Source organism: Anoplophora glabripennis, unplaced genomic scaffold, assembly GCF_000390285.2.
Source record: "Anoplophora glabripennis isolate ALB-LARVAE unplaced genomic scaffold, Agla_2.0 scaffold471, whole genome shotgun sequence".
In the NCBI taxonomy this organism is placed as follows: Eukaryota; Metazoa; Arthropoda; class Insecta; order Coleoptera; family Cerambycidae; genus Anoplophora; species Anoplophora glabripennis.
Genome location: NW_019416555.1, coordinates 224658 through 250440, shown reverse-complemented (window position 1 = coordinate 250440; position 25783 = coordinate 224658). Strand labels below are relative to the sequence as shown.

At 31.4% G+C, this 25783-nt stretch overlaps 1 protein-coding gene across 11 annotated transcripts in view; it reads left to right on the top strand.

Moving 5' to 3' along the window:
• The window catches only part of LOC108912735 (protein tramtrack, beta isoform), a 219688-nt gene that overhangs the window by 158087 nt on the left and 35818 nt on the right, over positions 1–25783 (top strand). The window contains exon 4 of one of the 11 annotated variants that reach the window (XM_018718078.2): positions 12784–13195. The exons of 7 other annotated variants lie outside the window; for them this stretch is intronic. In XM_018718078.2, coding sequence (XP_018573594.1) covers positions 12784–13061 — 278 coding nt within the window. In that variant the 3' untranslated portion in view covers positions 13062–13195. Of the gene's footprint in view, positions 1–7457; positions 7766–8060; positions 8323–11653; positions 12142–12783; positions 13196–25783 lie in introns of those variants that run through there. 3 more of the 11 variants (XM_018718110.2, XM_018718114.2, XM_018718093.2) reach the window with 3 other exon arrangements.

Genomic DNA, 25783 nt, shown 5'->3' with positions numbered 1-25783 from the left:
TATGTATTTTGAAAGAATATCGAAGAAGAAAACAGTTTTAGAATTGAATTTTGCGCAATATATTGTAAGTTAAAATGTTTAAATTTATTACCGATGTTGCAAAATTGCAATAATTGATGATAAAAAGGCAAAATAATCATTTTTTTTGTATTTTTTTTGAATACTTTAATTGCTCCGAGGGCATTCTAATTTTGGCAAAAACTTTAGAGTATAATAAAACAACACACCAAATTTCACTAAAATCGGTTCTAGTTTTCGCAAAATAATTTTTAGAAAAAAATGTTGGAAAAAATTTTCGGATTTTCAAAATGTTGCACCACCTCAAATAAAGCATTTAGATACTTGAAGATTTTTTCACATAGAAAAGACCACTCAACCTTTCAGCTGGTTTTTGAAAAATTGAAATCGGTTGATTAGGACGGCCACAGTAAATTTTTAAAGTTAACACTTTTTTTTTTTATTTTTAAACAATTAGATTACATTTATCAATTTGCAATTTAGTTTTTTTTCAAAAATTATAATTAAAAGTACTATATTTTCTTAATTTTATCTGTATTTAACAAAAAAAATAATTATCAAATAAAAAAAATATTTTTTTTTATTTGTTTAAACAAAAATTATTTAAATAATTGTAATAATTATAACTAAATATATTCATATTCAGAATGTTGAAATATACCTGTACATAAACAAATTTTTTCATTGAAAAATGCAATAGCATAGGGTAAAATATACAGTATATTTAATGCATAAATAATAAACTTTGTTTATAACAAAATATGTGCAAATTAGACAGTTGGCATTACGATATTCGAATTCCTTGCCTCGCGAACATCAGCTAAAAAAAAAGATCGAAATTGGTCCATTAGAAGTCGAGATAATGCCCACTTTACGTGTTTTGAGTCACTTTTCGCGCATGTGAGCGACAGCTTTTCCGCTGATTGATCTATGTTGCCGATAACTTATGGATATGAAAATTGTTTCCATCTTAGATCTCGGAAAAATGAAGTCACAGGATCAAAGATTATTGCTAAATTGTTTATAAATTAACGGTAAATGCCGATAAACTTTGACCGCCTGTATCTCGAGAACCAATAAACGGAATTTAACTCTTTTTTTTTAAAAGAAGAGCTTTTCCGAGTACTTTATAATTATAATTTTTGAAAAAAACTAAATTGCAAGTTGATAAATGTAATCTAATTGTTTAAAAATAAAAAAAGGGTGTTAACTTTAAAAATTTACTGTGGTCGTCCTAATCAATTTTTCAAAAACCATTTGAAAGGTTGAGCGGTCTTTTGTGTGAAAAAATTTTCAAATATCTAGATGCTTTATTTGAGGGTGTGTAATATTTTGAAAATTCGAAAAATTTTTCAAAATTTTTTTAAAATTATTATAATTACTTTGCAAAAATTACAGAACCAATCTTAATGAAATTTGGTGTTGTTTTATTATAGTCTAAAGTTTTTTTTACCAAAATTAGAATGCCCTAGGAGCAGTTAAAATATTTTAAGAAAATTATTCAAAAAACTTTGACCTTTTTTTCATCAATTATTGCTATTTTGCAACATCGATACTAAATTTAAACATTTTTTAAAATTTTTTAAACAATTTTGCAATTTTGAAAATGTTTCGGAGCTTGCCCAGATTTAGGGATCTAGACTTTTATTATGTAAGTTGTACCGAAGGTGTTCCAGCAAAAATTAGCTTACCCCCTCTTACATCCAAGAAGTGTGATATTTCGACGGATCCGCCCTGGTCTATAAGTCAACTAAGCGTTTCAACTTAAGCTTAAATGGGTAACAAAAATTTACAATTTAAAAAAATTATGTTATCTTCAAAAGTAAGTTTTCGAAAAAAATTATTAGACAAAATAGAAGTATGTAGTTGGTTTTGAAAAGTTAAATGCGTAGTTTAAATTTTTACACTTATTTATGGGGCGCCTTGTATATTTCGAATTGAAAAGGTGTACTAGAATATACCTAGAGATCTACAGCAACGTAAAGAAAAAACTTTTACGGTATAGAATCATTATATAATTTGAAGTCAAGCTATTAATAAATAATTTTAAAAGGTGTCATCTTTTATTTTTGTCATGTCGTGACCTAACGAAATCATAATTATTACCATTTTTTTAATGATGACATTTCATATGCCCATTTCGACGATGTGGTGGATTATATACAGTTATTTTAATTAATAATATACACGAATGAAAGTGTTTGTTTTCTTTTTTATTTCAGGAGCAATTGACATTGTAAATTCGAATCAATAAAGACTACGTGAATTTGAAAGTCTGTTTGTTTTTTTTATGTAAATTAAGTACAATTTCAACTTGATAAATGACAGTGACTGTGGAGGAACTGAGGAACTAACACTAGATTAACCTACTAAGCAACTATGAAAAGTACATTTTGGTATTTGTACAAAATATCAATAGTTGTACAAATATCCCATATTAAATAATTTTTATTTATATTCCTATTTTAGATATAATTCGGATCGGTTGCGGAACGAAGAATCCGAAAATTATCCTGGACAGAAATGAGTTTACGATAAATAAGAAGAGAGGATCTCGAACCCGCTGGAGGTGTACTAACTACTATAGAACTAAATGCAGGGCTACTCTAATTACCTACGGAAAAGTGGTGCAAGTTAACCAGTCTCATAATCACCCTCCTACCAACCCTACTGGTGATAACTTAAAGATGCAAGCCGTGCATATTTTGAGAAATACACTGAGGGAAATATCTTTTAGCGATAAGTAGGAATTAATTAACCCTAACAAATCCCACCTTGTTATCACTGTACCTAATAGGTACAATTTTTACCCTAGCATAAGATTTTATTGCTAAGTTTCATATTGTTACCAGCAAAGATCTTTTTTATTTAAAATAGGTTTGTTGTAGACACTAATAAGTGTTTTTCTGCTATAGCTTTGGGCACTTAGCTTGAATCAATTATTAAGTTTATCTTTTAACTCGCAGACCGTAAGCTAGCGCACATGGGTGTGGCGTCATCGAAAAATGTCTGGCATTTTGAGGTCTGGAAAAGGTAAGTTAGTTAATGAAAATAAAAGTGTTTTTCAGGGCCGACCCGTGTTCGAAAATTTGGAAAATTAATTTTGTTTTGCATAAAACAATATTTTTCACTCATCTTAAAGTGTCTGACAGTTGATGCAAAAATAGACATTAATAAGTACCTAACAATTTTCAAATGCCAGTTTGTTTAGTGAAGATGAAATGCTAGAAAAAATGTATCTATTTAGCAAAAGAAGGTGCCCTATTGGTTTAGTAACACACCGTTTTCATCTATTGAAATCGTGTTAGTAAAATAAATTTTGGCATATGATATAATGCTAATAAAAAAAATTCCCATTATAATACAGATTACCCAGGCACGCCAAATAAAAAAATGGACTTACTTGAAAACCCTACTGGGGTTGTATTTTGATGTCTCTGAATCTGTTGTTGTTTGAGTTCAACATGCGCAGGATTTCAGTTAATGGCTAAAAATGGTTGAGAAATTGGAAAAATCGTGGAAAAGTCGACAAGTGAGCATCAGCAATGTTTTGAAAAAAATATTTGGACCAAATAAAACCATCATAGTCTTTCTTAAGTTTCCTAACTCCTGCTATACTTATAAGTATTTTGAAAAAAAAAAATCAGTTGCTCATTTGAAATTCTGTAATCTTGAATGGAAAAATTATATTCCAAACTATTTCTTATCTGCAACATACTCTTTTGTCCTCAAACGATCTCTGTAGTGGATTTCGGATTCTTTTTGAAACACTGTCTTCAGTTTCAGTTTCTTATTTCAGTAACCAATCATTCAATTATCCCATCTGTCGTGGTATCTTACTTCAATTTCTTTCACACTTTGATAGGAGCAGTCATCCTGATCCTGGCTATTATCATGGAAGTCCAAGAAATTATTGTTTTCATTTCATTCATTAAACATTCTAAGCGTTGGTAGTTTCTGCTACAATAACATCGTAGTCCTGGTTTTTGTGGTTCCCTAAAAAGTCTTGAGCAACGTAGCAAAAACTCAGCCCCGCTGCTGTCTCATTATCTGTCATTGATGTCATGAAATGTTCTTCGTGAAACATTTTTTAAATTTGAGGTCCGTCGAAAATTGCATCACGTAAGTTTATCTAAAGCCTTGACAAATTGTTTTATTAGATTAAGTTTTATAAGAAGCAAAGGAAGAGTTGCTCTATAATATTATGACTTCCTGCGTTGATTGTTTCTCTTGTCGGCCATTGTCTCTTTTTGTAGTGAATGTTTGAGTCTCGACCATCCCATTGACACAAGAAGCAGAGATACTTGGAAAATCTTGACTGATGTCCCAAAATGACTGTTATCATTTTCAATTGGTAAGTTTGTGATGATATTTGCGTATGTAAGAGCATAATTATGCTCTTATTTCTACAGAACGCGTTTCATGTTTTCGTAAGTTTTAATGTTGAGCGCGCAAGGGAATATGTAGTAGTACCATCTTCAAGCTCTGATTCGAAGGGCTATAAACAGTGCCTACTCCTCGGATTTGTTAGAGTCAGGTTTCAATTCATTCTTCGAACCATGATCATATGTACCCTACACCAAAAAACCACCGTCATCTTTACTGAAGAACTTTCAAGTTCGTTTTCTAGAACCCTATAAAAAGTTGAGTTTGTTCCTAATACTACCAATCTTTGACTACTTCAACCGCATCTTTTTGAAGCCCTGAAAGAAATTGAAGTAAGATATCAGGACAGACAGATGGTTACTGAAAACAGAAACTGAAAACGGTAGAAAGGAGTCCGAAACTCCAACGCAGGTCGTTTTAGTACAGAATAGTACGTTACAAAAGTAAGAAGTGGTTTGGGGTTTGAATTTTTCCATTCAAGATTACAGAATTTTAAATAATAAACTGCGGCTTCAATCGCTTTTTGGACTAGTCCAAATACATATCTTCATTCAGTGTAAATTTTGATATAAGCGGTTTTCTAGCGATTTTTCTTATTTTTCCTCCATTTTCTAAACAGTACTGTTGGCTATTAGTAGGCTTTTCCACGATTTTTCTAAACAAAAAATTGAAGAATTTCTTTCCCAAGGAAAGAAATAAATAAAATTTTATACACCTATTTTATACCAGTAAATCCAACTGCTTTTGCCCCTATTAATTAATAAAATTAATTTGTGGCTAATTATTAAAATAATTTGACATACCTGATACAACAACTGTTCAAAATTTTGTTCACTGTCGTGTAAACACATTTTTGCCCGTCTTACACAGTTTCTAATAACTAACACAAACGTTATCTTGCTTCACCATAACACAAATGCTTCACCATATCACAAATGTTGTCTGGCTTCACCATAAATTAAACGATATCCATCAACTCTCGAGTTGCTATACACGTAAACCATTTTCGACACTTGAAAAACTAATGTAAACACTATCGCAAAAACGTTAAAATCTGGTTTCAGTATTCGGAATCGCCTGGGGCCACGTGAAGAGAGAGCGCATTGCGCACAGCGTATAACGTGAATGATGTTAAAGACTACATAGACAAGGCGAAAACCTCACATTCGTGGGAGAAATTTTCCGACTCGATTTTTTTGCATATTCAGATTCGTGAAATGATGCCGGCCGGAAATCTGGTGTCCATTTGTTTAAACAAACTTGTTTTAAACAAATTGTAAACATTGGTTTTTTCACTCCGGAAATTTCCGGGATTTTTTTTTAAGTTTTTTTAGCAGATTATGAACAATTTAATTTGCTAAGAATGCGAAAATGACGATTATCTACGGCCGATTTCCAGGTTAAAAATTGTTATTTTTGATGTTGCCAGGTAAATTTAAATTTAAACATCCCCCTACAAGATGCTGAAGAGTTTTTGGGACTCGCATTATTCTAAAGTCTTGTTTTTTAATTGTTAATAAAGCGATATGAGCCGCGCGCTCGCGCGCCTCTCATACGCGGATTCGATATTTCGTCTAGCGGCTTCTGTTGCGGCTTCACCGCAAGAGGGTGTTATTGTAATTACAATTCATTTTTTTTTTAAATATATAAAATAAATTTTCTATTCTTTTTCATTTGTTGCAACAACATGTTTGTTTCGAGTTTATTCACTCAAATACGAAAATCCTTCTTATTTTTACGTACTGTTTTTTGTTGGAGATGGTTTTTGTATATAATTCAATTCATTCCATTCGAGAGACTCGACATAGTAACAAGTGCGTGTGATTTTAGAGGCATAGTGCATAGGGACTGTTTTATTTATAATGTGCTAAAAAACCTAACCCTAAACCCTTTTTCCGGAGTGAAAAAACCAATGTTTACAATTTGTTTAAAAAAAGTTTGTTTAAGCAAATGGGCACCAGATTTCCGGCCGGCGTCATCTTGATTCATGTTAAGGAACATTTCACGAATCTAAATATGTAAAAAAATCGAGTCGGAAAATTTCTCCCACGAATGCGAGGTTTTCGCCTTGTCTAACAGTAGTTCAGTAATGTAAAGGTTGAAAATACTACAGCTTCAATATTTTTTTTCTCAGAAACTACAAGGATTATACAAAAATTTTTTTTACGATATTGACTCCATTTTTCATGATGCATCTATTCCCAAATTTTTTTGGATAAGTTGTAAGTCACCCTGTATAGATAGCCTAGCGGGATCTGCAGATTAGCCCACTTTCTTATTTTGTATGCCTGTGTTATCTTAGCATAGCTTTCTTATTGGTCGATTTCCCTCAATGTATGAACTGAAAATAGACTGTTTTTTACTGTGTAGGTATGTGCCTTTGGATTGAAACTACATAATAATTTTTGTTTTGGTTGCGTTCACCTATAAACTCTAAAAATTATATAGTATTAATATTTATAAATATTCAAAAAGTATTTAAAAAATGTTTCCGTGGATTATGTCAATCAATTTCTATTTAATATACGATTTCTCATTCAGATGTAACTTTTCCAAAGAAAGTAATGGTATCTATTCTAGTGTTTATAAGTTGTCATTAGTTTATATTTGTTAATACTCTGTTATTATTTTGAATTTAGTCACAAATACACATCTGACTTAAGAAAACATATTTTTGTCCCGAAGCCCCATAATATTTAACATCCAAACCCTAACTTATGTAAGATAGTCAACAAACAGGATATATTAAGGACTCTAATATTCTGTGGATCCTTATATGTCAAAAAATGTAAATATAATAAACAATATTGATAGTAATAATATAAATTGTCTACTGTAAACCTTTATTCTACCTATAATACCATAAAGTGTTATATACCTACTACTATATTTTTCCTGTTTAAATTTTATTCTACATTCTCTCAACTATTACGTAATGATATTTGATCTTCAAAGCAAACCCTCTAATGTATTGTCAACGTCACTAATTGTCGATCTTAAAGTTATATTAACAACTCTTTCTGTCATCTCACTAACCCCTGCTTTAAATTTAGGTTTGATATGGATCGGATCTGGTACAAAAAACCCAAAAATAATTCTGGACAGGAACGAATTCACTATAAACACCAAACAGGGCAACCGCACCAGATGGCGGTGCACGCAGTACTTCAAGAGCAAGTGCAGGGCTTCCTTGGTAACCTACGGAAGAGTAGTGAAGGTTAACCAGATCCATAACCATCCCCCCATGGATCCACCCAGTGACAATCTTCTGGTGCAATCAGTGACGATAATAAGGAACAGGAAAATTATTATAAAATGATTTTTAAGATAGATGTGAATTCTGTGGGTAATAAAGCTTCTTAGGCAATCTTTGTTGTCTCTCAATTCCACTTGATCAAGAAAGTAACAACATAAGAAATTCGAGGTATCAATTTTTATTTATTTGTGAGTTAATTGTTATAAAATTAATTATATTTCAAAGACCAAATCTAAATTGGAATCAGCACCTATGACTTGAAGACAAAATTATGTTTTTGGTTCTTAATTAATAGATTCATTAATCAAAAGTTTTTATAAAAGTCTTTCTAGGTAGGTAATTGGTGTACAATAATATCTTGTTTATATTTCATCGAATGTACTAATATACATATTTTTAGTGGTATATTTCGTTGCTGGCAAGAAAAATCCAAAAATTATAGTCTACAACGACGAATTTGTGATCAACAGAAAGCTAGAAGGGAAGACAATATGGAGATGTTCTCAATATCAAAGGACTAGCTGCAAGTCAAGGATTATCACTTCTGGAAAAACTCTTAGACTGAGATCGCAACATAACCATGACCCTACTTATCCTTCTTACGATAATACCTTTAAGCAAATTGTCAGTATTATAAGATAATTTAATTTAATAGATTTTAAGAATAGTTTCAATTTAGGAAGAATGCCATTGTAATTTAAAATTCAATAAAATTTTATAAATAAGTTGATAATATATGTTAGCAATAACATGAAGAATATGAGAGGGATAAAAAAGTAAAAACACAAGACCACAGATTTCTAAAGAAAAAAATTTTGCATGTACTAGGTTTGTTCAAACAGTTGGTTGTTTCAAAACATTCCCTGAAGTACTGTAGACAAATCATCGAATACTTTTCTTTGACTCTTACACAGGGTGTCCAGGAAAATGTGGGAAATCTCTCGGGTGCAGATAGAACTTGAAAAAAGGTTCCTATAAAATTTTTTCGTACCCTCCCTACGGAGATATGTGTCCCTGAAGGACGCTGTTGGAAATCGGTTTTTCTTAAATAACTTTTAAGTATATAATTTAATAAAAATTTTATGTAATGGATACTAGTAAGGACCTCTTAAAATAATGACCTTGAAACATATTTAGTTTTTTTAGTTTACCAGGGCGGGCTAAACTTTACAACTTAATGCCTAAATTTTTAACACCCTGTATGACAAAGACTTTAAAATAATAAATCTGGGTAGCTTCAACCTTATACTAAAAAAAGGTACTCTTGTCTATTGTCGATAAAATGAACCATTTACGAGAAAAAGAATAATAAACGAATTCATGTTTTATATTTAATAAAAAGGGCCATGATTTCTATTTTTTTTTCTCGACAACAAGGTGAGATCGCTGACACATTGATCCTTTACTTCGTTATTAATTTACCGATTTTTGGATTTCGTGGTGAATTTAATTGTGAATTAATTCGAAATATGGAATACACGTTTATTGAGTATGCAGATATGCATCTCATATCTTGTCTTGCATATTGCAATGCTTTACAAGCTAGAAGGTTATATCAGGACAGATTTCCTAATCGTGCTCTGCCAAACCAGACGACATTTCAACGTGTTGACCAACATCTAAGGGAGAATGGTAGGCGATTCCAGTTAATAAGGTAGTACCTACATATTATTGACTTTCCTCATATTTGTAGGAAAATTTGGAAAAAATAGTACTGATGCTGGTCTGAGACGTACGTACGCCGCAATTAGAGGAAAATAATTTAATTGCTGTAGAAGACACTCCATCAACGAGCACACGAAAATTATCAGTACAGTTTAATACATCGAAAACAATAGTACCTGAAGTTCTTCAAGAACAGTTGTTATATTATACTATTTGCAAAAAATACATGAACTGATTCCTGAAGATTTTCCTCGTAGATTGCAGCTTGCAAACTGGCTATTGGATCAGCAACGAAATAATGTAAACTTCATTAGCACTATTCTTTTCACGGATGAAGCAAGGTTTATCAAAAATGGTATCACCAATTTACACAACACACATGTATGGGCTGATGAAAATCCTCATGCCACTATTGTTTCGCATCATCAACATCAGTTCCAATCAATTAACATCTGGGCAGGAATCATTGGCAATTTTTTTATTGGACCATTCGTATTTCCGGAACGATTGAATGTACAACTTTATTTGGAGTTCCTTCAGAACGCTTTTCAAGATTTAATAGAACACTTACCAATTGAAATCCGCCGAGACATGTACTTCATGCACGATGGGGCACCAATTCATTTTAGCGTTGGTGTGCGGGAGCACCTGAAAAACGTCTATCCAAACCGTTGGATTAGGTAGAAGAGGACCTATTGCCTGGCGTCCTCGATCTCCCGACCTAACGCCTCTGAATTTTAACCTGTGGGGACACCTGAAACAATTGGTGTATTCAGGTCGACACTAGGGAGGAACTTCGACAAGAGATTTACGTTTCATTGTGATGTGATAAGGAACAATGGGTTATTGAAGCGGGTACAGCAGTCCTCAATTCGTCGTGCACGCGAGTGTCAAACTTCACGGGGCCCATCTTGAACCCTCGTATGAAGTTTTTCAATAATTTCGTTAAGGTACCTTCTGCGTTTTTTTTTTAATTTTGTATTTTTTCGAATTAAACATCTTACAATGAAACTTTCTTGTTGTTTGAATGACTTTCGTATCGCATTTTGTTGTCGAGAAAAAAAATAGAAGTCATGGCTTTTTTTATTAAAAATAAAACATGAATTGGTTTATTATTCTTTTTCTCGTATACGGTTCATTTTATCGACAATAAACAAGATTACCTTTTTTTAGTCCAAGGTTGAAGCTACCCATATTTATTATTTTAATGTCTTTATCATGCAGGGTGTTAAAATTTAGGCATTCAGTTATAAAGCTTAGCTCGCCCCTGGTAAACTAAAAAAAGCTAAATATGTTTCAAGGACACTATTTTAAGAGGTCCTTACTAGTGTCCATTACATAAAATTTTTATTAAATTATACTATGTACTTTAAAGGTTATTCAAGAAAAATCGATTTCCAGCAGCGTTCTTCAGGGGGGGCCTGTACGAAAAAATTTTATAGGAACTTGTCATCTTATTTTTTCATGTTCTATTTGCACCCGACAGATTACCTAGATTTTCCCAGATTTTTCCCGAACACCCTGTGTATTAAATATAAACTCGATAAAGGTTGTTTGACTCAGCAAATTTGAAATATATGTACTTTATTACATATATCAAAAATATATACATTTACTTTTCTAATTGTTCCAATAACCTTATGGCGTCCTGTTTCTGATTGAATCAACCTTGTCTGTTAGCTTTCTTTTAATTTCAGATATAATTTACGTTTTTCCCGGCGTGAAAAATCCTAAAATTATGGTGGACAACAACGAGTACACAATATATAATAAAAGCGAGAACCGAACCAGATGGAGGTGTACCAATTACAAAAAAACAAAATGCAAGTCCACTTTGGTGACTTATGGGAAAGTTGTTCAAATAAACCATGATCATAACCATCAACCTTTATTTAAACCAACTTATTTAAGCTCTGTCTCTTATTCTACTCAACGTGTTTCTATTATAAGACATCCTGATCCCACACCCGTTAGATAAAGCATATGTATAATTTTTGTTATTAAAGTATTTATAAAACTAAGTTGTCTTTGTTCTCTTTGCTGAATACAACGAAAATGATTAATATTATTCATCTACAATGGTCGAAGACTAAGATTTTTGCAGAATTTTTTAAATTGCTGAATGGTTTCGCGTGTCATACAACTTTCTTTGAGTTAAAGGTAGATTTATGCTAATATAACTCAATTTAAGATGTTTTTGATAAGTAAGTATGAAGCACATTTTTTATGCAAAGAAAAATATTTGTAAGAACACATCTATGTATAAAGTTAGGAACCTACCCTTAAAATCACTCATTTTTTTTCTTTAGTAACTTGAAAATTTTTCAGGTGTGATTTATATAGTTCCTGGAAACAAAAATCCCAAAATCATCATAGACTACAACGACTATTCGGTTTATTTAAAACAGAACGACAAAACGAGGTGGAGATGTAATTCTTACTTTAAAACTAAGTGTAAATCCACTCTTTTGACCTATGGAAAAGTAGTTAGAGTAAACCATCAACACAACCATCTTCCCCTAATGGCCAACAAAAAGTTAGACTCTTGCTTTTCACAGATAGTTAATATAATTAGAAGTTAGTTAAACTGTATTTGTTCTATAATAAAAATAATGTAGTTATAGCTGTGACCATTGAAACTAACTCCAGAGATGTCAGTTTTTGAAAGCCTTGTTAAAAATATTTCATAACCAATTACTTATTGTTTAAATGTGGATAATCATTCGACTAACCTCTCTTTGATCATAAAGTTGTTTCATATTAAACGAACAAAATTAATTATCGTTATTATTGGGAAAAACTAACGATTTCAAAATTGAAAGAATATAGATACAATTTAAAAACATCTGTATTTAAATCATACAGTCATATTTAGAATATCATTCGTAAATTTTTGAAGTAGCAATATGTATGTACTCACGTTTTTTAATAATGATTGAATAAATAACAAAAAAATGTTTAAAAATAATTATGAATGACATATGAATATATAACTATATTTTCCTATTAAAAATAAATATGTACTGATTAGTTTTAGTTTGTAACAGTGTATTGTTTGAGATATAAATAAAATTATATTGAAAATTGAATGTGTCTTATAGAAATTCAAGATAACCTTAATCTTCTTCATAATAATTCAATAAAATATCATTCTGCTTGTTTATATTAAAAATAGGAAGAGTCTTTTTCTAACTGAGAATACCTTCATTCACCTTACTTTTTGGAAATATATTTAATTGTTTCTTCCTGTATTTTATTAAAAGAGCGAAAACAATCATCACCACGAAATATCTCAATGTTACTGGTCTTATTTTAAAGTTTCGACATTTATTTATGACATCAACACTTTATTTGACATGTCAAATTATCTGAACTGTCTTGTAAAAATGACAAACTCTTAAGACCTACTGGTAAGTGTTTTTGCTGATGTTCACCTCCTCTAACCGTCTGCATTTTAGGTACCATTTTCGTGGGAAAAGGGAGGAAAAACCCCGTTCTTGTACTGAGTAACTATGAGTACAGTATACATAGGAAGAAAATGAACAGAACCAGATGGCGGTGTATTTACTACTCGCGGACTAAGTGCTCTGCTTGTATTTACACTACAGGATCTACCGTGACCACGCTGTATGATCACAATCATGAACCCAGGAAAATTAATCATAATTTCCTTACACCTCAGAAGGTTACTTTTGTCAAGGCCAAATTGGTAGATGGCCGCATAAATTTTAAATAAAATAATGGTTTTAATTTTGTTAAGTAAATTAGATATAGAAGTAAAAAAAGCGTTTGGAACTTTTGTCATCAAGATACCTGTAGAAATGTTGATATAAATAAGTGAGGTCATTATTCATTTTGTACATATGTAATGTATAATAAAGGGATAATAAATAAATGGGATTCTTGCAAAACTAGTCATTTTTAATAATTCATGTGATTGATTTGAACAGTGCAAAGTATCCTTGTTTAAAAGATGCTAAAACAACAACACAGTATGAGAATGATACATATATTCATGAAAATTACTTTTATCTGCTCCCACTATAGTACATAGACTATTAATACATGTTTTTAAGGAGTGGATTTTACCGTAGAAGTGAAAGTTGGTATGGACAACGGGAGGTAAGTGAGGAAAAAAGCGATTTCGAGTTATAAATGCATATTTTATGAACAAATAAATACAAATATTTCATCCATTAAAACAGCATGATGAGACGTACTACTAAATCCTCGAGTTGAAGTATCATTGTAAAGAATCCTGCTGGCTATTTCATTTTTTTTACTTAAACTGTCAGCAACATAACTTTCTGCAATTGTGGCTGATTTCCATCCACCATGTCTCTTGATTGCTAATTCATCAACTCCTGTATTAGCTAGTAACGTTGCCGATGTTTTTCGGAATGAATGGTCTGTATATGTTTCAAGATGTTCTAGTTTAAAAAACTGTGCAATCTTATTATGAATCATAGAAAGGGTATTCTTGCCGACTGGTTGGTTGTAACATCTATCTGCTTGATAGCGCATAAAAGAGCGTGACATTTCAGTTTTAATTTTCAATATAATCTTCAATTTTTCTTGAGAATTTCTAGGTGAGAAACAACTCAGACGAGAAGTAATTGTAAGCGTACGTGAGATATCACTTTTAGAATCTGGAATTGTAACTGCAATAATGTCATCGAAATTTTAGAAATTGACGTCCAAAGTAAGGTTGCATAGATGTAATATATCAATCTAATTGCTATTGTACTGGATATTCTTAAAGCTGTGCCTCTAAGTAGCTGGAAAATTTGTTTCACTTGTTAAAACTGTTCAAGGTATTGGGCTAATTCAACCAAGTCTAAAGTTTTTCTCTGACTATGAAGTCATATATGCTCTTTGACACCTGTATTTAGGTATGTACGTTAAAAAGCAACTTCAAAGGCAAGATACTAATTAATAATTATTGACACTGTAGCACATAACTACTCTGCGGACTAAAGCTCTGTGCAGAATTGAATTAACCCGCTTTATAAATATATTCTATTTAATCATTAATTATTGTCGGTGAAACATGACATGATTAATAAACATTACAGGTGTAATTCAATAGTGGTCATGTTTTTAGTTTGCAGAGTAGTTGTTTCTTATAGTATCATTCATTATTAATTAATAGCGTGTATTTGAAGTCGCGCTTTTTAGAAAAATATTGGCATCACAGGGCATATATAACTTCATCAGATGGAAATTTTAGGAACCCTTTTAGTCTTGATTTGAATTGGTTTAACTTTAACATTTTTTAAAGTAAAGTACAAAAACTAATAGTAAATGTATGAAAAAGTTGAACATTCATACATTCACATTGCGAATATTACAGAAATATTTTTAATATTGGGGAAGATAACTGAAAAAATACTATTTTATTAAAAATTGTAAATGTTTGTTTATATATTAATATATTTTCATTTTATTAATTGTGTATAGTTGTAATTATTTTTAAATTTTACTTTTTTTATTGAAGACGTATACGCGTAAGTACATAATATAATTCTAAACGTATTCTCAATACCTTCCTTGCTAAATACAAATAAATTCTTCTGTATAGCTAGCCATTTTCTGAAACCGTTATAAGTATATCTACTTAATAATGATACCAATGGTGGTAAAATATATACCATATATCTAAATGCAGATATAGTTAATTTATGTTTATCATAGAATATTCATAACAGTGCTAATTATATTTTCTTTAATAGGCAGCTACATGATAATAATACGCAATGTCTGTTTTTTTTTTACATATTAAAATAATAGGTTAGATAAAACTCAATATTCGTGTATCTTAGTGCAATTAAAATATTGAAATAATATATTTATCGTGCAAAGTACTTACTTTATTTGTAAAAATAAATCAATTTACAACACTTTCAATCGCAACAGTGTTGTTTCCCATTTATTAATTACTTTATTTTATAGATTTTCTTTTAATATTTCGTCACTGTGCAAAATAAGAGGCACTTCACTTTTAGTTATACCATCAGGGTAAAATAACAAAAATTGAGCATTGCTGTAAGTACCTAGTAAATCCATAACCCACAATTTCTAAAACATGTAAGTCAAATATGTCATTCATGCGAATATCTTTTGTATTGGCGCGGATTTTGGTAGGTCGTTTGTTCTGGTTGAGTATCCCCTGTCATACTCCCATGTTGGGCGCCATGACACGGAATTTGATTGGTCTGAATTATTTAAATAGTAATATAAAATGCAATGGGGTGGTTGCTCGAAAATCGGGTCAGTACACATTCTGGCCAGGTACCCGTGCTCTGGTTAATAAACTGCAGGAAACCCGAAAACCCGAGTTAGTGTTCGCTCACTGGCTGGGTGGATTCTGCTAGGCAGCCTAATTTATGGTTCGGGTTAGTTCAAGATGGACAGAAAGGTAGAAAATTATCAAGAGCAAGATCAGTAAGGGGGGGGGGAGGGGTAAAGTAGGACGAAAAATTTGACGCTCCTTGGAATCATGGAATCATCGGCGACCTCTTGAAGAGATCGACATACATTGTCATCCGAGGAAACGGAGGATTCTGGCAGCAATCTTCTCATCCGGGTGACATGACTGGTAATTTTTCGAAACATCGGTGAATTTTACTGAGGACCGCCATCTTAAAAATGACTTATTGTTAAACAATGCTTACAAATATTAACTTAGGTGCAAACGGGCATTATAGGAATGCAGCTCACTTTTATTTTCATCGCACTTGAATTTTGTAAATATATTCTTTTTACGTTCCACCTGTTAATGGTGAAATATAAAATTCCTCGTTACTGATAATTTGTAAATATTTATGTATTGTCGCTCTAGTTAACAAACACATAGTAAATAATTCAGAGACATGGAGTGGCGTGGTGCTGTATTTTTTGTTATAGTTTTGTATTTTGAATATGGTTTCGTGGCAGCAATAGTATGTCCTCCTTGCAGTCAATTAACTTGCCAACCAGTTGTGTGCGAAGAAAATGAAATTCTGAAACCGAAAGCTTTCTGTGGTTGTTGTGATGAATGTTATCGCTTACTGGGTAGGTATAAATTACAAATATATCTGTGCAATATAATGTAAAATATAGAATTCCAAACAGTGGTGTGATGAAAAACTTATTGGTACAAAACTACAGATTTTGTAAAATATATTTAATGTCAAATGTGCAAAAGTATTAAAAATGAAAATTTTGTCAGTTTATGTAAATGATATATCATTATTGTATTGTTTCCTTAGTCTAAATTGTGTTTGAAGTTTATTTTTTCCAACCGAAAATAAATTTTGATTATTACTACAGGTGTTGTATATCTCCTATAAGATAATTTTGAAATAGAGTTAACACATGTTAAATTCTAAGAATAAAAGTATTCTCCTTATTTCATCTCGTAAAATATACATAGTATGCTAAAAATAAGGATTAGATACCATGGTTATTTATTTAAAAAAATAAAAAATTATAAAATATATTGAATGTAAGTACATTTCAGTGTATCTCAGAAAATATTGTAGAGAAAAAAAAGTGATGACAACTCTTTCTCAATTGTCTCTATTTTGAAGTGAAATTTAATATCAGATATTTGATATCTTCATTTGTTTTCGAGATATAGAGTGATATGTGCTTTGATGAGTACTATCCAGTTCATAACTAACTGATTTCTATTTAAAAGATATATAAATTGATTCATAGTTACCTAACGACAAAATTTACCAATAAACTGATATCACCAATGGATTTTGTACCAAAAAGCACATAAAAGCTAGGTTTTAAATTAATTGAAATTAGTCTATCATTGTTTTTTTTTTAGACGAAGGGGAACTTTGTGTGTTCCTGTTTCCCGTAACTGGGGTTCCTTTTACAGCGGAATGTAAAAAAGGTCTTCAGTGCAAAGTTAGCGGTAACACGAAAACTTGCCAGAAATGAAAAAGAAGCATTTAATATTTGAATTCATTTAGTTTTTGCGAAGTTAATTGAATAAAAATTTATTTGCAACTCTTGTTTTTTGTCCATCGTCGCTAATATCTCAAAAGAAGAAGATACTGAAAAACCCAAAACCTGATATTTGTTAAATAATCTATTCAAATCTGTAAAAGAGTAAAAGAAGATTCTGTCTGACAGAAATTGCGTTTCAATTTGTGATTACATTTCGCTAACAAAACTTCAAGAATTACATGGTGAGTTCCCAAGTATCGAGATGAGTTCATGTTGGAAGTTATTGAGTTATTAGTATACAGCAAACATTTCCTCCAAACGAATTAAAGGGTATGAAAGCGAAACTTCAAGGTGGTGTGACATTTATAACCAATAACCCTGTACTTTTCCAGTATCGAGGCTTGAAGTGTCCTTTGATTCGTGAAGATGTGCTCCGGAATATTTAACACGGCCTTCTATAATTTCTGATTTCCGAGATATACATAAACCGCCAAAGTTGTCTGGAGAATTGATTTTTAATTTTGAATAGTCATTTTCTACCTTGGTCTTACATTCGCTGTTTTGAAGTTGCAAACTTCATTCATACTGTTTAGATGCGATTCACTTTTGGATTTCAATCAATGTTTGATGGTAGATTACTATTGGATGTAAAAAATAAGATATACGTATGAAAGAAAAAAAAGGAATATACATTCTGTACGTAGATCGAGCAAAGATTAAAGAGAACGATACAAAATAAACTCCGTCATATTGATTTACTTTAGCATTTCAGTGTTGTTTAGAACTGAGTCGCTTTTTTCGACCAATCAGTACTGTTTTCAGAGATTTTAGGTATGCGATGATTGCAGATAGGCTCCTTTGCAGAGCTACATCCAAAAGAAACTCCCTAAATGTAAAGTTGTAATAGATATTGAAGCGTCGGGGAGTACGAACTTTCTCATCCAGAACTACAGGGTTATAAGGACGTGCTTTGTCTTCATAACTTCAGGATATGTCTGTCTGTGGTATTAGATCGTACTATATACAGTGTCTGTGTGTTAGGAATTTATGCTCGTCTCACTTAGTTGTTGTATAGTAGGTCCGAGCTATTAATTCGTGGTTCTGTTTTGTGACTAGAAGATGCCCAATGTGGAATTTTAACTGATTTGTAGGTTATGGGGTGGTTTTCTGGTTTTCACTCGAAGTTACCTTCAATTTTGGATATTTGAAAACTCTTTATACAACTCCAAAATATGCAAAGTGTGGTCAAATTCTGATAACGAAGTCTGGGACCTATACCGGGGAATTATTTCCATTATTTCTATGCTCAGAAAGAGAACGTTCATAATTTTGATGAAATTTCGAACTGAATTTGCAAAAAAGAATTAAAATGGAGGGTGTCCAACCAGAGATCTCGAAAAAGGTTGCATATACTTGTCCATATTATTTTTTCATAATCAAGTGATAGATCAAACTTAATATAATTAATTATAATTAAATAATAATTCTGTAATTTAATGAAAAATTAAAATTAAAAAAAAATAAAAACGCGATCGTTTGTATCTATCATTTGATTATAAAAAAAAACATTTTGCAACTATGTGTGCAACCCTTTTTGTGATCTTATCGATCAACCCCTATTTTATTTCGTATACATGACAGATTCAGATTCTAGACGTCCAAATACTTTTGATGGTAGGTCTCGTCTGCGAGACAAACCACTTTCTTCTGTGCCTATGTTATACTTACTTTGTATTAGGTAATACCAAATTCTTGTACCACATATTATAGTTTTTCCGATCTCAATTGAAGAATCAAGAGGTTGGCAGTATGTACCTGGTTCAGTTGTTGACACAGCAACTCGACATTGAAATATTTGAAAAACCTGTTCCCATATTTATTTAGCCATATCCATATACAGGTTTGGTCGCTTAATTAATGAATGAGCGCGCAGGCAAACGCAGCACAAACACAATCGCACTAGGCGATCTGACCATAAATTCAGTTGTCAACAAATGGTCTATCAGTGCAGTGCAGCAATGCGGAATTTGGTGTGATTCAGATAAGTTTAATTTATTATAGGCACCTTCTATTAATCATCCATATTACAATTGCGAAAGGGAGAAATAAGAGGGATATTTTATTTACTAATATTATTACAACATGGCATTTTGGACACCTTTTGAAACGGAACAAGACGAAATTTACCATCAATATAATAAAATTGTTTGAGGACATAAATAATTGAAATAAAATGAACATATATAATAGAAATTTTCTACACATTATGTACAAATTATTATAATTTTTTACTTTAGCAGAAAACTTTTTTAGGGACGACTATGAAACTCATTAAATTTTATTGCTAGGCGTTTTTATACGTGTCCAACTGACTTCGGAAAGACTATACTAGTCAAATCGATAGAAGATACGTTATTTTGTTATAATTTTCCATTTTGCGTGTGGCTTGGTGGAATATAAAAAATATAAGAAAGACTATAAAAAATACATAATTTAATGACCACGATTTTGATATAATTGTACTTGCACGAAATCTTTATAGATTCGTATCAGTTTCACGAAACTTTTAAATTCACTGACTGTGATTCCCCTTGTGCTGCTAATGGAAAATTATTAAATACCATACATTATTTATAAACTTGTAAACGCTTATTTATATCCTTTTTATTGAACAGACAGATAAATCATTCAGAATCATGGAGTGGCGTAGTGTTGTAATTTTTGCTACAATTTTATATTTTGAATATGGTTTCGTGGAATCAATAGTATGTCCTCGTTGCAGTCAATTAACATGCCAACCAGTTGTGTGCAAAGAAAATGAAATTCTGAAACCGAAAGCTTTCTGTGGTTGTTGTGATCAATGTTATAAATTATTAGGTAAGTATAAAACTACTAATGTGTTTATATAAATTGTCTTAAAATGTTAAAAAACTAGCTATAGAAATTATTTATACCTAGGATACCATGATAAGAATTGGCAAATTGATTGATTAAATTAGCCAATGGACGTTTGCATTGAATGGCATTGGATGAAAACGTTCTGAACAGGGTATCCTATGTGGAAACACATTAATGTTCACACATAGTTTATTAACAGAAATAACTGAATTATAATGACAACAAATACGAAGCAAGTGTTTCCAAAAGATACGTATTTCCAGTTAATGTTAAATATTCGAAGAAATATTGCCTAAGTGTAACACGAAATTGTGGTTTAGCCAGTATGTATGGATATTTCTCAATAGGTGACAAATATTGTGATATTATTTAACAAAATTTAAATATGTAATTTTAATCTCGAACTCTAAATTTTTAAAATAGCACATTCCAAATGAACAGCATAAGAAGTTATACATTCTTATTTGCCGTTCAATGGCAAATTTCAGTTCTTGAATTGTTTAAGGCTTATTCTTGAGAAATCCCCACAAGAAGTATGAAGCATTCAGGTCCAGTGGCCTTGTAGGCCAGGGCAAAGATGTCGTAGGGCAAATTGAGTTGTAGTATGTGCAGTAGCATCATTCTGTTGGAACAGTACGTTGTGCAGAGCAAATCTTCTTGTTTCATGCTCAAAAATATTCCCAAATATTCCGGTCGGACTTAATGGAGACAGTATGATTATTTATCTCAAAAGATTAGGCTAATAATTTGTTTTTGAACCTGTATTCTGTACAGATGGTAGTGAAGATATTTTAAAATTCTTCTAAGCGATCTATTCGACATTTTCATAGATTGAGAATGCTTTTTAGCAAAACAGCTTTGACTTTGCTGAACAACTATGTTCATGCATTATTATTTTTTGTAGTTTTTTCGAAATATGCTGAGAAAACTTGTTGATCTTAAGATAAACCAGCCATTACTTTAAAAAATGTGTAACTACTGAACATTTTTTTGGCGTATATGACATTTCTGTATTACCTGTTGTGTAATCCATCCACACCTATTGGCTAATCCACTATATACAGGGTGATTTCACTTTAAATACAGAAACTGCAAGAATAGATTAGTTGCCATAAAATAAGTAGAGTTTGCTCTATAAACTTTTTTCCTGGGGGACAGGGTGTTCAAATTCAATTAGACCTTTTATTAAAAAATGTAATATTAACCTCGTGACATTAACCAGTGAAGGTGCTGCTTCGATTTCCCAATGGTGTTTTTTTGCAGAAATAATGTTAAATTCAAGTACTGTTACAGTAAATACATAAACAGTGTTTTTGGTGTTTTTTATTAGTAGCAGCCGTTTAGGAGATAATTTACTTATTTGGCGACCATATGCCTAAATTTAGTCCACAGACTCATATTTGTTTAAAATCCATCTGCAAATTGATTCTTTTATCTGCATTATCAGTTAGTAAGCTTTACAATAATCTCAATTTAGTATTGTAACTAACTTTGTTTATTTATTCCTGAAGCTGCAGTCCTCTTGGGCTTATGAACACGGAACTAATTGTGGCAAAGAATAGAGGAAAATTGTAATCTCGTCAGGGGAAATCATGCCATAATAAGTTCCTCTGTAAATAGCCTGATTAGAAGATGTCTAAAGTCCATCCATGCGGAAGGATTTTGTTTTGAACAATTGTTGTAGAACTCGTTACTTAATTACTTATCCGACATATGTTATTTTATTATTTAATTTGATATTTTTTCCAGAAATAAAATTATTTCTACAAAAAACCGCCAGTGGCTTATACTTTTCTGGAAAAAGTTGGCAGACGCTTTAGTAGCAGTCACTAGTTAAAACCAGAAGGTTTTTATCAAATGAACTAATTAAAAACAAGCCCAAATATCTTCTAAATGACCGCACTATTGAAAAACAACAAACATTTTTCATTTATTTAACGTAACAATATTTCTACAAGCAACCGACAGTGGCGTATTTTTTTTTTGGGAAAATGGGGCGGCACCTCTAGTAGCATGCCACTGGTTAAAGCCACAAGGTGAATTAATCACATTTAATAAAAGGTCTGTATCTCGAATACCGAGTCGCGCAGGAAAAAAAAGTTTATAGAACAAACTACTTATTTTTGGTAACCACCAGTTTCTGTATTTAAGGTGAAATCACCCTGTAGAATGTACTTCAAGAATGTGGCGTTTTATATTTAATATTGTCATGACATGGAATTACATTAATGATATATTAGTTTATAAATATTTTAAATTGTATATTTATTGTATAAACTGTACTTATTATATTTTTTAGATGAAGGAGAACTTTGTGTGTTTTCCATTCCCATACGTGGGGTTCCTTTTAAAGCTGAATGTAGAAAAGGTCTTCAGTGCAAAGATTACGGTGACACGAAAACTTGCCAGAAATGAAAAATAAGCAATCAATATTTAAAAATACATGTTTTTGAGATGTTTACGAAATAAAATATTTATCTGCAACATTAGCATTTTCTACATTTCTACAACAGTAAGAATATGATATTGAAATATTTAAAAACTGATTTTTTTTTAACGGTCTGTAAATGAATATTCTGTCCTACACCAAACTTTTTGACAGCTGATTCCTCTAATTTCTCCTAATTCAGATGCCACTCTCTAGATTTTGTTCAGATTTTGCCGTAAGTGTCGACTATGACTGAATTGCGTTGTACCAAGTTTGAATATTTTTGAACAATTAAGAAATAAATTTAGTGAATTGTGTCTTCTGACAATCATAAATGACACAACGATAATGTTTGTATTGTTGGGCTTGGTCAGTGAGGTAATATCTGTTTACAGTCGCACCATTTATTTTTTTGTCAACATATCCAATTTAACTCTACTTCTGTACTTGTACTACATAACTAAAAGGATACATGCACGTGTCAGGATAGTAAAATATACACAAAAAAACTATGTATGCCTTTGGTCAGAAGAGTACTTAAAATACAATCAGTCAAAGAAGTAATTGCCAAAATTTTAACCACGTATCTAACTCATCAAAAGCAACATCTTTTATCTAATTTTTTTTGCGTGTTTGCCTAGTATTTTTTACTCATTGTGGATGTTTGATGCAATGATTCCTATCTTAAAGTTTATTTTCTAAACTGTCAGGTACAGGAAGTACGACGAGGTATTAACAATTGTGATTGTGCATCGTTTACTAACGGTGATGAATACGCTGATATGATGTTAACTTACGATGAAGCCCATGGGAACTCTTCTAAGGGTCGTAGGATTTATGTGGATCATTTCAAGAACCGTCTTATATCAAATAAATTATCTTAATGATAATAAGCAGGAATAATAAGCGAATACTTCATTGTACCTTACATGATACTAAATTGGTTAGATGGTCGAACCTTTTAAGTAACATGCTAAATGATTTGCTGGGTGGTCCTTGTGCCTTGTGCCTAAATTGTTTGAGATTGGTTGTCACCACTTTGACGGTCGTTTTTTTTTAATTCTATATTTAGTAATAATATTTTATAAAAAAGAATTGTACTACTGGGAAAAAACTAGGTACATATACCTATATATTAAAAGAAATATCGTTCAGTAATCAGTAGTTGAATTGAATTATGTGAATTTCTCAGTATTTAAAAAGTCCCCTATAAAATATAATACCTGTCTAATGCTTTATAATAATATTTGTTAATTACAACTGTAGTTTGATTATTATTTTTAGATACGCAAGTATCACAGTTGGGTTTCCCCGTGTTTGAATTTGACACTGTTACAAGGTGTGTGTACCCAATTAATAAAATTTAATGGTGTTAGATTATCATCTTTTGCCAAACTGATACTATATCTGCTGCTTTCTTACTGTACCTGTATAATATATTGCATACTGAGCTTTTTTTAATTGGAAAAAATTCCTTGCCAAATACTAACAAACCGCTCTTCTTATTTGAATTTTTCAATGTTCACTTTGTATTCGACAAACTAATTATTCATAAGAAGAGAATTAGCCAGATACCTATTATTATATTACTGATCAAATAGACAGTAATTAAGCAATATGCAGTCGCAAACTACTATTTTTGCTACAATCTTGTAGTTGGAATGTGGTCTTGTAGAACCTCTAGTCCAATGTCCTAAGCCTTGCAGTATACTACCTTGTAAATCCGTTGCCTGTACCGACTATGAACTTCTAAAACCAAGAGCATATTGTAACTGTTGTGATCTTTGTTTTACCATAGTGGATAAGTATAAATTACAGCTCATTTAATATTTAATATATATCCAGCTATGTATTGTTTCAGTTAAAATATGTTTCCAATGCAATTTAAAAAGCTACAGTTATTCAAAACATGACTAAAAAATAATTACATTATGCCATAACACAATTTTTAATTCGAGATTCACTTGTAAATGATAGGTTTCATATTTGATTAATAGGTAGAGTTATCTTTACATAATTAAAAAAATATTATTTAGTTTGAGTTAATTTCAGATGAAGGACAAAAGTGTGCGCCCTTTATTGTTGGTGGTGCACCTTTTACTGTTGAATGTAAAAAATATCTTCATTGCATCGAAGTTGGTGATAGAATCACTTGTCAGAAATTGGATGTGTATACTGAAAATTTTAAAGAATTAAAAAATATATTTCTAAATATTATTTATTCCGTTATAGTTAACAGTTTACTGTTGGCGAAACACCTTTTGTAAATTTAAGTCATTCTCGCATTTTCGAGAAAAATCATGCTGTGACCTTTTAATAACCAAAGCCCAAAATTATGATATTTATTCAAATTTACGGTACACATATTTGAGCAAAATTTTTATTTATTCGATTGCAAATTAATTATGTCTCATTGTATAAAAAAAATGATGTATTTAAATTAAAATTAATCCATGGAATAACAAATGACAACGCTAGGTCAAAGACTAATAACATTTTATTTAGTATACCTAAATTTTTATCAAGAGCTCGTTACAGAAAAGTGTTTTAATTTTTGTAAGCAAGTATCAGCTCATATGTTCAAATCATTCAATTTCTAAAAATGTATTCTATACACGAATATCACAATATTCTAATAATTTACGAAGAAGTACAACCAAAATTTGAAAAAGGCTGGACGTATTTGTAAAGGCTTTTGAATAGGATATGTGTGCTTCCTAGATTTCGTGGACGTCGGCGAGAAGTTGATTGCGTGGAGGAATAAGTTTTACACCTTGTTGCAGAAATACACGAAATATTGCGCAATGTTGGAATTTCTCAATATATTGTGCACAAAACCCTTAAATAACATGTACTTTATTAATATTATGTATAAAGAGTAAATAAGTAGCTTCCCAATAAACATTAAAAGATACCGCTCTGTATAATTTCCACCACCTACCCTAGCAACTTTGAAAACCGCTAAAAAAGTTATAACCACTCCAACACCGTACTACTGAGTCACTGTTACCTACTCTATGACCTTAGAACATTTAGTTTTCACTTATAGCACACTTAAACATCCATAAAGTCTTATAAATATAACTAAAATGTAGAGGTTCATCGTTTATATCCTTATTGAACGCAGAGAGGTCCAACCCGCACAACGACACCAAACTACGATCGAACCACTCCTGCACCCAGCAGTA